A 12,957-nucleotide genomic window follows, 5' to 3' on the forward strand; every position below is an offset into this window, starting at 1 on the left:
TAACTCAGGAAATTAAGATCTATTGATTTTGCAGTTGTGGAACACTGTCGTGCCATGTATGACTATGAAGCGACCTGTGCAGAAGAAATTTCTTTCTCTGAGGGCCAGATAATCCGTATCCTGAAGAAGTCTGTTCATGACGTTGATGATGGCTGGTGGGAAGGTGAAGTAGATGGTCAGGTCGGTCTCTTCCCATCACTGGTGGTAGAGGAGTGTCGCTCAGATGGGGAACCCCTAACACCTGATGTAAGCCACCCTTTACTCCCCATATGATAGTGCCTCATGAATGTCGGGCATATTAAGATTAAAGTTTTGCTTAGTTTATATACTTCTCTTCAGCCTGGTTCTGTTGTTGTTGGTCTTTTTATTTTGGGGTGTGTGAATATTTATTGAGTTAACTCCTGTTATTGAGATATTTAGATTAGTTTCTTTCTTTTATTCCTTTAGTCATTTTTTGTTTATAATTTCCTGCGCCTTTGGAGTTTTCCTTTCTTGCATAATTGTTTAAATTTTTAATTCATCTGCTGGAAGTTTTTTCTTGAAATGAACTAGCTTTCTCATGTCTCACTGTAATTTTATTTTGCTGCTGTTGGCATTGTCTGTTTTTATATGTACATATGTTAGGTGTGTCTGCTGCTGATGTTAGGTAAGCCTGTCTCTCATGTTCAGGCTGTCTTTGTGTGCTAAGATAGAATGTTTGTGCTTTGAGGGCTTTTTTAATACTGCCATAGTTTGTGTCTATTGTTAGGGCTGTGTTTTGCTGTTGTTATCCCTTGTTTCAATTTAGTTGTTTGTCTTATTATCTGTAGTTACTTTTCTGTGATTGCAATTGATTGTTTTTGATTTGGGCTCCAGGAAGTTTAAGTTGCAGTGTGTATGGTTCTTCACCACAATGTATGTGGTTCATTGAGAACCTTTTTTCTGTTTGTATAGATATAAGACTCATAAGAGGATTTAACCTTTTGGCATATAAGGCATATGTAGTAACACTCTTTCAAGAATGACACATTATTGATATATTTATTTTTGATAGCATTGTTTTGTAGTATAGTACATGAATAGCTTTTACTTCCTTTGTGATAAAATGGATCTTGAAAATTTATGCAACTGCTAATGAGACCCTGAGTGACATGGTACATATTTTGTAGTTTCTGCATTTGTCATTGATAATGAAAACTATATATGATTTCCACAAAATGAATTGTGAGTTAAAGATCTTATATGTAGAAAATTTGGAGCCCTTAATAATAGTCAAGCTCGTTGAACTAATGAAGACTGCCAATAATAAAGAGATGATCTGTATAATAGATACAGTTTTTGAAGCATGGGTGCTTGAAATGAATTCATACAAATGAAACAGACATAAGAGTAATTTTGAGGTAGTAATGTGGATTAGTACATGTATATTGGGGTGTCTAAATGTGTATGGATGTAATCAAGATTAGAAAAAAGGAGAGATAGGTAGGTATGTTTGAGGAAAGGAACCTGGATGTTTTGGCTCTGAGTGAAACAAAGCTCAAGGGTAAAGGGGAAGAGTGGTTTGGGAATGTTTTGGGAGTAAAGTCAGGGGTTGGTGAGAGGACAAGAGCAAGGGAAGGAGTAGCACTACTCCTGAAACAGGAGTGGTGGGAGTATGTGATAGAGTGTAAGAAAGTAAACTCTAGGTTGATATGGGTAAAACTGAAAGTGATGGAGAGAGATGGGTGATTATTGGTGCCTTTGCACCTGGGCATGAGAACAAGGATCATGAGAGGCAAGTGTTTTGGGAGCAGCTGAATGAGTGTGTTAGTAGTTTTGATGCACGAGACCGAGTTATAGTGATGGGTGATTTGAATGCAAAGGTGAGTAATGTGGCAGTTGAGGGAATAATTGGTGTACATGGGGTGTTCAGTGTTGTAAATGGAAATGGTGAAGAGCTCATAGATTTATGTGCTGAAAAAGGACTGGTGATTGGGAATACCTGGTGTAAAGAGAGAGATATACATAAGTATGCATATGTAAGTAGGAGAGATGGCCAGAGAGCATTATTGGATTACATGTTAATCTATAGGCGCGTGAAAGAGAGACTTTTGGATGTTAATGTGCTGAGAGGTGCAACTGGAGGGATGTCTGATCATTATCTTGAGGAGGCAAAGGTGAAGATTTGTGGGGGTTTTCAGAAAAGAAGAGAGAATGTTGGGGTGAAGAGAGTGGTGAGAGTAAGTGAGCTTGGGAAGGAGACTTGTGTGAGGAAGTACCAGGAGAGACTGAGTTCAGAATGGAAAAAGGTGAGAGCAAAGGACAAAAGGGGAGTGGGGGAGGAGTGGGATGTATTTAGGGAAGCAGTGATGGCTTGCGCAAAAGATGCTTGTGGCATGAGAAGCGTGGGAGGAGGGCAAATTAGAAAGGGTAGTGAGTGGTGGGATGAAGAAGTAAGATTATTAGTAAAAGAGAAGAGAGAGGCATTTGGACAATTTTTGCCGGTTAATAGTGCAAATGAGTGGGAGATGTATAAAAGAAAGAGGCAGGAGGTCAAGAGTAAGGTGCAAGAGGCAAAAAAGAGGACAAGTGAGAGTTGGGGTGAGAGAGTATCATTGAATTTTAGGGAGAATAAAAAGATGTTTTGGAAGGAGGTAAATATAGTGCTTAAGACAAGAGAGCAAATGGGAACATCTGTGAATTGGGCTAATGGGGAGGTAATAACAAGTAGTGATGATGTGAGAAGGAGATAGTGAGTATTTTGAAGGTTTGTTGAATGTGTTAGATGATAGAGTGGCAGATATAGGGTGTTTTGGTCAAGGTGGTGTGCAAAGTGAGAGGGTTAGGGAGAATGATTTGGTAAACAGATAAGAGGTAGTAAAAGCTTTGCAGAAGATGAAAACCGGCAAGGCAGTGGGTTTGGATGGTGTTGCAGTGGAATTTATTAAAAAAGGGGGTGACTGTGTTGTTGACTGGTTGGTAAGGTTATTTAATGTATGTATGACTCATGGTGAGGTGCCTGAGGATTGGCGGAATGCATGCATAGTGACATTGTACAAAGGCAAAAGGGATAAAGGTGAGTGCTCAAATTACAGAGGTATAAGTCTGTTGAGTATTCCAGGGAAATTATATGGGAGGGTATTGATTGAGTTGGGTGAAAGCATGTACAGAGCATCAGATTGGGGAAGAGCAGTGTGGTGTCAGAAGTGGTAGAGGATGTGTGGATCAGGTGTTTGCTTTGAAGAATGTATGTGAGAAATACCTAGAAAAGCAAATGGATTTGTATGTAGCATTTATGTATCTGGAGAAGGCATATGATAGAGTTGATAGAGATGCTCTGTGGAAGGTATCAAGAATATATGGTGTGGGAGGCAAGTTGCTAGAAGAAGTGAAAAGTTTTTATCGAGGATGTAAGGCATGTGTCCAAGTAGGAAGAGAGGAAAGTGATTGGTTCTCAGTGAATGTTGGTTTGGGGCAGGGGTGTGTGATGTCTCCATGGTTGTTTAATTTGTTTCTGGATGGGGTTGTTATGGAGGTGACTGTAAAATTATGAATATACTAAGTATGAGAGAAATAGCGCACGAGGTATACAATTTTATTAATTTGATAGCAGAGGGTAAACTTCCCCAAGGCTCAGCATATTAGTTATTCAATGATTTTTTTCAGATACACACAGAACTATGGAAAAATAAAAGATCTGACAATGTTTTAGTCCTAAGCATACTGGATTTTTGATAATGTACCTGTATCATCTGTTGAAAAGAATTTCAGCATAGCATATCTGTATTTTCTTTTGTATTGATGACCATTTAGAAATTTTAGATGGTGATGAAGGCTGCTATGATGGGCTTAGAAGTTTTCTCAAACCATGTTGTATCTAAACTGTCTAGGACAGGGATCCTTGAATCTGTTGTGTCCTTAGCTAATTCTGTCATAGCACAGAAATTAGACTTTTTGAGATTCCAAACTTTTTTCTATATTGCACCACACATTTTACTGCTATTATGTGTTCGCCTTTTCTCGTTGTTGTAATTGGATGTATAAGATTTTAATGTTGCTGTAAGTTTTTTATTATTTTGATGTTAGATTTGTTATAGTCTTACTACCGTTCACTTTTCTTTTGTAAATTGATAATTTATTGCATGCTTTTAATTCTGATTTTGTATCTGTGTTGTACATCCATACATTATGTGTTTAACTCGTGCTTGGAACAACCATAGTATAACCTGTGAAACAGTAGAATTGTGTACTATTGCATAGATGTAATTATACAAGTATCTCAGCTTGAAAATTGTCTTAAAAGTGTCTCTACCACCATTTGCAGAACTCCTTTGTTTTGAAGCATACTGCAAACATTTTTAAGTGCTAGATAGATGATAAAGTGTCTTCTTTCTCTACATTTCATGGTGTAATGATTGGCGTAGTGGATATTTGATCTGCATTGTATCTTATCTTGGTCTTTTCTTTGGATCAGATAAGTATATAAGCACTATTTGCAGAAGAGTAGAAGCAGATTCCTGAGGTTAGAGTTGAAAACATAAATATATTTGCAGATGAAAAAAATACTTCTATACAGTTAGAAATAATTTGTTGTTAAGTACATTAACCTTACTGAACCTTTACTGGTCTCATTTCCTTTAGAGATGGCTGTAGTTAAGGCTGTCTTTCATGTTCTTACCATTACTGAACAGTTCTAATACATAACACTAAATTTGACGTCTTCTTCCAAATCACATATTTGTAGAAACAAACTTTATTTCACTAGCGTAAAGCATATACTTACCATCAGGCTCTGTGAAGAAATAACTCTTATGCATAAGTCAAAAGGTTAACAGTTTTATCACTCAGCTTTTGTCACTACTTTGTTGCACCTTCTTGGTCTGAAATGCACTTTTCCATATGCATCGTGGCATCTCTTGGCAATCCTTGATCCCTCTTTCTATCCTGTATCTCTCAGCTGGGCCTCTGTCCTGCATAGCATCTTCCATCACTCAGCAGAGCTTATCATCTTGCTCAGTATTTTCATTGCATTCTTTGCCGTGTTATCTTCATGCTCAGATTCTTGTATCTCTCAAATAGGCCAGTTGCTTGGTCAATATTTTTTTCTACCTTATAACTGTTTCAGTACAATACCTTCTAAATATTTCTAATGAATGCTCTTGCCTTGCTCGGTACCTGCTGTGTATTTCTCAGCTAGACTGACTCTCTGATCCATTCCACCAGCCCTTGCTAGCTCCATGTGTATATGTTTTCAACAGTTCTCAGGTTGCTAGCCACGTTCTAGACCGTGTCGGACATCCTAATCCTTATCAAAAAATCCACATTCCCTTTTCTGCCCTTGTGAAGGTACCTCTTCTGGACTTTTTCCTTCTCTTTCCTTTATTTGATATCATACACTTCATTCTCATTTAGCTGGTTTAGACCTAAAATGTTATTTTTCCATAATTTAACCATCATAAAGTTCCACCATATTGTGATTTTATATTTTCTCGTCTCTTGAGAATTCATACCAGTTGATTGATAAAAGCCACATATTAGATAAGTGATTTACTGAAGACTCCAAATTAGATTTATTGTTCATTCTAATTTTAACTGTGAGAGTCAGTGCTCTCTTGTGTTAGCATAATCATGCCATTAACCCTGTGACTGTTAACATATTTTATCAGGTGAACCACATACCAGGAACACAGTACAAACAGTATGTTATTTCCAAAATCAAGATTAATTTTTTTTGCAAATTTTATGATGATATGGTGCAATTAAGATAAATTTCAAAGCAGAGAGATAAGTTCTTCGTAAGGTTCAAAGAAAAGCAGAGTTTTGGTTGATTAACAAAGCAATGTCTACATACTTAGATCTGCTGAAAAAGTAAATCTGTTTAGTTTTGAATTTGCTGCATATCCACATCTTGTCATTCACAGATAGTGTTATTGCAGACTGGTGTGTCATGTTTACTCACTTGATTCATGTAAAGCACTTGTTTTGGATTTTATTTTGTCTCATCTGAAAATAAGCTACAAGAATTTTATGTAATTCTGAAAAAGAAGAGGAGATTTTGAAAATGTTGGGTAAACATGAACTGATGATATGGTCTGAAGATTCTGCTTTTAATTTTGTTTCATTTCATACAAAGAAAAAGGAGCAGGTTATGAATTATATGGATATGGCCTTTCTCCATCTGTTCCTGGTGCTAACTCACTAACATAGAAAACGGCGATCGGATATGATATGTATATATATATATCTTTTTCTTTTCTTTTTTTTCTTTAAACTATTCGCCATTTCCCGCGTTAGCGAGGTAGCACCAAGAACAGAGGACCGGGCCTTTGAGGGAACACCCTCACCTGGCCCAATTCTCCGCTCCTTCCTTTGGAAAAAAAAAAAAAAAAAAAAAAAAAGAAAAATGAGAGGGGAGGATTTCCAGCCCCCCGCTCCCTCCCCTTTTAGTCGCCTTCTACGACACGCAGGGAATACGTGGGAAGTATTCTTAATCCCCTATCCCCAGGGATAATATATATATATATATATATATATATATATATATATATATATATATATATATATATATATATATATTTTTTTTTTTTTTTTTTTTTTATACTTTGTCGCTGTCTCCCGCGTTTGCGAGGTAGCGCAAGGAAACAGACGAAAGAAATGGCCCAACCCCCCCCATACACATGTATATACATACGTCCACACACGCAAATATATATATATATATTTTTTCTTTTTTTTTTTTCAAACTATTCGCCATTTCCAGCGTTAGCAAGGTAGCGTTAAGAACAGAGGACTGGGCCTTTTTTGGAATATCCTCACCTGGCCCCCTCTGTTCCTTCTTTTGGAAAATTGAAAAAAAAAAAAAAACGAGAGGGGAGGATTTCCAGCCCCCCGCTCCCTCCCCTTTTAGTCGCCTTCTACGACACGCAGGGAATACGTGGGAAGTATTCTTAATCCCCTATCCCCAGGGATAATATATATATATATATATATATATATATATATATATATATTTTTTTTCAAACTATTCGCCATTTCCCGCGTTAGCAAGGTAGTGCTAAGAACAGAGGACTGGGCCTTTTTTGGAATACCCTCACCTGGCCCCCTCTGTTCCTTCTTTTGGAAAATTTAAAAAAAAAAAACGAGAGGGGAGGATTTCCAGCCCCCTGCTCCCTCCCCTTATAGTCGCCTTCTACGACACGCAGGGAATACGTGGGAAGTATTCTTAATCCCCTATCCCCAGGGATAATATATATATATATATATATATATATATATATATATATATATATATATATATATATATAATATTTTTTTTTTTTTTTTTGCTTTGTCGCTGTCTCCCGCGTTTGCAAGGTAGCACAAGGAAACACACGAAAGAAATGGCCCAACCCACCCCCATACACATGTATATACATACGTCCACACACGCAAATATACATACCTACACAGCTTTCCATGGTTTACCCCAGACGCTTCACATGCCCTGATTCAATCCGCTGACAGCACGTCAACCCCGGTATACCACATCGATCCAATTCACTCTATTCCTTGCCCTCCTTTCACCCTCCTGCATGTTCAGGCCCCGATCACACAAAATCTTTTTCACTCCATCTTTCCACCTCCAATTTGGTCTCCCACTTCTCCTCGTTCCCTCCACCTCCGACACATATATCCTCTTGGTCAATCTTTCCTCACTCATTCTCTCCATGTGCCCAAACCATTTCAAAACACCCTCTTCTGCTCTCTCAACCACGCTCTTTTTATTTCCACACATCTCTCTTACCCTTACGTTACTTACTTGATCAAACCACCTCACACCACACATTGTCCTCAAACATCTCATTTCCAGCACATCCATCCTCCTGCGCACAACTCTATCCATAGTCCACGCCTCGCAACCATACAACATTGTTGGAACCACTATTCCTTCAAACATACCCATTTTTGCTTTCCGAGATAATGTTCTCGACTTCCACACATTCTTCAAGGCTCCCAGGATTTTCGCCCCCTCCCCCACCCTATGATCCACTTCCGCTTCCATGGTTCCATCCGCTGCCAGATCCACTCCCAGATATCTAAAACACTTTACTTCCTCCAGTTTTTCTCCATTCAAACTTACCTCCCAATTGACTTGACCCTCAACCCTACTGTACCTGATAACCTTGCTCTTATTCACATTTACTCTTAACTTTCTTCTTTCACACACTTTACCAAACTCAGTCACCAGCTTCTGCAGTTTCTCACATGAATCAGCCACCATCGCTGTATCATCAGCGAACAACAACTGACTCACTTCCCAAGCTCTCTCATCCCCAACTGACTTCATACTTGCCCCTCTTTCCAAGACTCTTGCATTCACCTGCCTAACAACCCCATCCATAAACAAATTAAACAACCATGGAGACATCACACACCCCTGCCGCAAACCTACATTCACTGAGAACCAATCAGTTTCCTCTCTTCCTACACGTACATATGCCTTACATCCTCGATAAAAACTTTTCACTGCTTCTAACAACTTGCCTCCCACACCATATATTCTTAATACCTTCCACAGAGCATCTCTATCAACTCTATCATATGCCTTCTCCAGATCCATAAATGCTACATGCAAATCCATTTGCTTTTCTAAGTATTTCTCACATACATTCTTCAAAGCAAACACCTGATAGACACATCCTCTACCACTTCTGAAACCACACTGCTCTTCCCCAATCTGATGCTCTGTACATGCCTTTACCCTCTCAATCAATACCCTCCCATATAATTTACCAAGTATGAGGTCTGTTGTGGATGAGAGCGCTTGGGAAGAATCAGTTGTTGTTCGCTGATGATACAGTGCTGGTGGCTGATTCATGTGAGAAACTGCAGAAGCTGGTGACTGAGTTTGGTAAAGTGTGTGAAAGAAGAAAGTTAAGAGTAAATGTGAATAAGAGCAAGGTTATTAGGTACAGTAGGGTTGAGGGTCAAGTCAATTGGGAGGTAAGTTTGAATGGAGAAAAACTGGAGGAAATAAAGTGTTTTAGATATCTGGGAGTGGATCTGGCAGTGGATGGAACCATGGAAGTGGAAGTGGATCATAGGGTGGGGGAGGGGGCGAAAATCCTGGGAGCCTTGAAGAATGCGTGGAAGTCGAGAACATTATCTCGGAAAGCAAAAATGGGTATGTTTGAAGGAATAGTGGTTCCAACAATGTTGTATGGTTGTGAGGCGTGGGCTATGGATAGAGTTGTGCGCAGGAGGGTGGATGTGCTGGAAATGAGATGTTTGAGGACAATGTGTGGTGTGAGATGGTTTGATCGAGTAAGTAACATAAGTGTAAGAGAGATGTGTGGAAATAAAAAGAGCGTGGTTGAGAGAGCAGAAGAGGGTGTTTTGAAATGGTTTGGGCACATGGAGAGAATGAGTGAGGAAAGATTGACCAAGAGGATATATGTGTCGGAGGTGGAGGGAACGAGGAGAAGTGGGAGACCAAATGGGAGGTGGAAAGATGGAGTGAAAAAGATTTTGTGTGATCGGGGCCTGAACATGCAGGAGGGTGAAAGGAGGGCAAGGAATAGGGTGAATTGGATCGATGTGGTATACCGGGGTTGACGTGCTGTCAGTGGATTGAATCAGGGCATGTGAAGCGTCTGGGGTAAACCATGGAAAGCTGTGTAGGTATGTATATTTGCGTGTGTGGATGTATGTATATACATGTGTATGGGGGTGGGTTGGGCCATTTCTTTCGTCTGTTTCCTTGCGCTACCTCGCAAACGTGGGAGACAGTGGCAAAAAAAAAAAGAAGAAAAAGAATATATACGTATATATATGTATATATATATATATATATATATATATATATATATATATATATATATATATATATACAAGGAATACTTCCCAAGCATTCCTCACGTGTCGTACAAGACGACTAAAGGGGACGGGAGCAGGGGGGCTAGAAACCCTCCCCTCCTTGTACTTTAAACTTTCTAAACGGGGAAACAGAAGAAGGAGTCACGTGGGAAGTCCTCATCCTCCTCAAAGGCTCAGAGTGGGGTGTCTAAATGTGTGTGGATGTAACCAAGATGAGAAAAAAAGGAGAGATGGGTTGTATGTTTGAGGCAAGGAACCTGGATGTTTTGGCCCTGAGTAAAACATAGCTCAAGGGTAAAGGGGAAGAGTGGTTTGGGAATGTCTTGGGAGTAAAGTCAGGGGTTAGTGAGAGGACAAGACCAAGGGAAGGAGTAGCACTACTCCTGAAACAGGAGTGGTGGGAGTATGTGATAGAGTGTAAGATTGATATGGGTAAAACTGAAAGTGGATGGAGAGAGGTGGTGATTATTGGTGCATATGCACCTTGGCATGAGAAGAAAGATCATGAAAGGCAAGTGTTTTGGGAGCAGCTGAATGAGTGTTAGTAGTTTTGATGCACAAGACTGGGCTATAGTGACGGGGGATTTGAATGCAAAGGTGAGTAATGTGGCAGTTGAGGGAATAATTGGTTTACGTGGAGTGTTCAGTGTTGTATATAGAAATGGTGAAGAGCTTGTAGATTTATGTGCTGAAAAAGGACTGGTGATTGGGAATACCTGGTTTAAAAAGAGAGATATACATAAGTATATGTATGTAAGTAGGAAAGGTGGCCAGAGAGCGTTATTGGATTATGTGTTAATTGATAGGCGTGAAAAGATAGACTTTTGGATGTTAATGTGCTGAGAGGTGCAACTGGAGGGATGTCTGATCATTATCTTATGGAGGCAAAGGTGAAGATTTGTAGAGGTTTTCAGAAAAGACGAGAAAATGCTAGGGTGAAGAGTGGTGAGAGTAAGTGAGCTTGGGAAGGAGACTTGTGTGAGGAAGTACCAGGAGAGACTGAGTACAGAATGGAAAAAGGTGAGAACAAAGGAGGTAAGGGGAGTGGGGGAGGAATGGGATGTATTTAGGGAAGCAGTGATGGCTTGCGCAAAAGATGCTCGTGGCATGAGAAGCGTGGGAGGTGGGCATATTAGAACGGGTAGTGAGTAGTTGGATGAAGAAGTAAGATTATTAGTGAAAGAGAAGAGAAAGGCATTTGGACAATTTTTGCAGGGAAATAATGCAAATGAGTGGTAGATGTTTAAAAGAAAGAGGTAGGAGGTCAAGAGAAAGGTGAAAGAGGCAAAAAAGAGGGCAAATGAGAGTTAGGGTGAGAGAGTTTCATTAAATTTTAGGGAGAATAAAAAGATGTTTTGGAAGGAGGTAAATAAATTGTATAAGTCAAGGGAACAAATGGGAACATCAGTGAAGGGGGCTAATGGGGAGGTGATAACAAGTTGTCGTGATGTGAGAAGGAGATGGAGTGAGTATTTTGAAGGTTTCTTGAACGTGTTTGATAATAGAGTGGCAGATATAGGGTGTTTTGGTCAAGGTGGTGTGTAAAGTGAGAGGGTTAGGAAAAATTATTTGGTAAACAGAGAAGAGGTAGTGAAAGCTTTGCGGAAGATGAAAACCGGCAAGGCAGTGGGTTTGGATGGTATTGCAGTGGAATTTATTAAAAAAGGGGGTGACTGTATTGTTGACTGGTTGGTAAGGTGATTTAATGTATGTATGACTCATGCTGAGGTGCCTGAGGACTGGCAGAATGCTTGCATAGTGCCATTGTACAAGGGTAAAGTGGATAAGAGTGAGTGCTCAAATTTTTTTTTTTTTTTTTTTGCTTTGTCGCTGTCTCCCGCGTTTGCAAGGTAGCGCAAGGAAACACACGAAAGAAATGGCCCAACCCACCCCCATACACATGTATATACATACGTCCACACTCGCAAATATACATACCTACACAGCTTTCCATGGTTTACCCCAGACGCTTCACATGCCCTGATTCAATCCACTGACAGCACGTCAACCCCGGTATACCACATCGCTCCAATTCACTCTATTCCTTGCCCTCCTTTCACCCTCCTGCATGTTCAGGCCCCGATCACACAAAATCTTTTTCACTCCATGTTTCCACCTCCAATTTGATCTCCCTCTTCTCCTCGTTCCCTCCACCTCCGACACATACATCCTCTTGGTCAACCTTTCCTCACTCATTCTCTCCATGTGCCCAAACCATTTCAAAACACCCTCTTCTGCTCTCTCAACCACGCTCTTTTTATCTCCACACATCTCTCTTACCCTTACGTTACTTACTCGATCAAACCACCTCACACCACACGTTGTCCTCAAAAATCTCATTTCCAGCACATCCATCCTCCTGCGCACCACTCTATCCATAGCCCACGCCTCGCAACCATACAACATTGTTGGAACCACTATTCCTTCAAACATACCCATTTTTGCTTTCCGAGATAATGTTCTCGACTTCCACACATTCTTCAAGGCTCCCAGAATTTTCGCCCCCTCCCCCACCCTATGATCTACTTCCGCTTCCATGGTTCCATCCGCTGCCAGATCCACTCCCAGATATCTAAAACACTTTACTTCCTCCAGTTTTTCTCCATTCAAACTCACCTCCCAATTGACTTGACCCTCAACCCTACTGTACCTAATAACCTTGCTCTTATTCACATTTACTCTTAACTTTCTTCTTTCACACACTTTACCAAACTCAGTCACCAGCTTCTGCAGTTTCTCACATGAATCAGCCACCAGCGCTGTATCATCAGCGAACAACAACTGACTCACTTCCCAAGCTCTCTCATCCCCAACAGACTTCATACTTGCCCCTCTTTCCAAAACTCTTGCATTCACCTCCCTAACAACCCCATCCATAAACAAATTAAACAACCATGGAGACATCACACACCCCTTTGCTCAAATTACAGAGGTATAAGTTTGTTGAGTATTCCTGGGAAATTATATGGGAGAGTATTGATTGAGAGGATGAAGGCATGTACAGAGCATCAGATTGGGGAAGAGCAGTGTGGTTTCAAAAGTGGTAGAGGATGTTTGGATCAGGTGTTTGCTTTGAAAAATGTATGTGAGAAATACTTAGAAAAGCAAATGGATTTGTATGTAGCATTTATGGATCTGTAGAAG

The 12,957-nt window shown here is 40.0% G+C and overlaps 1 protein-coding gene across 1 annotated transcript in view; it reads left to right on the forward strand.

The window, feature by feature from the left end:
• The window catches only part of nwk (nervous wreck), a 272,814-nt gene that overhangs the window by 200,634 nt on the left and 59,223 nt on the right, over positions 1-12,957 (forward strand). Inside the window, exon 21 of the mRNA XM_071687955.1 lies at positions 35-246. Within this exon, the coding sequence (XP_071544056.1) occupies positions 35-246 (212 nt within the window). The remainder of the gene's footprint in view (positions 1-34; positions 247-12,957) is intronic.

Source organism: Panulirus ornatus, chromosome 44 (genome assembly GCF_036320965.1).
Source record: "Panulirus ornatus isolate Po-2019 chromosome 44, ASM3632096v1, whole genome shotgun sequence".
NCBI classification, from domain to species: domain Eukaryota; kingdom Metazoa; phylum Arthropoda; class Malacostraca; order Decapoda; family Palinuridae; genus Panulirus; species Panulirus ornatus.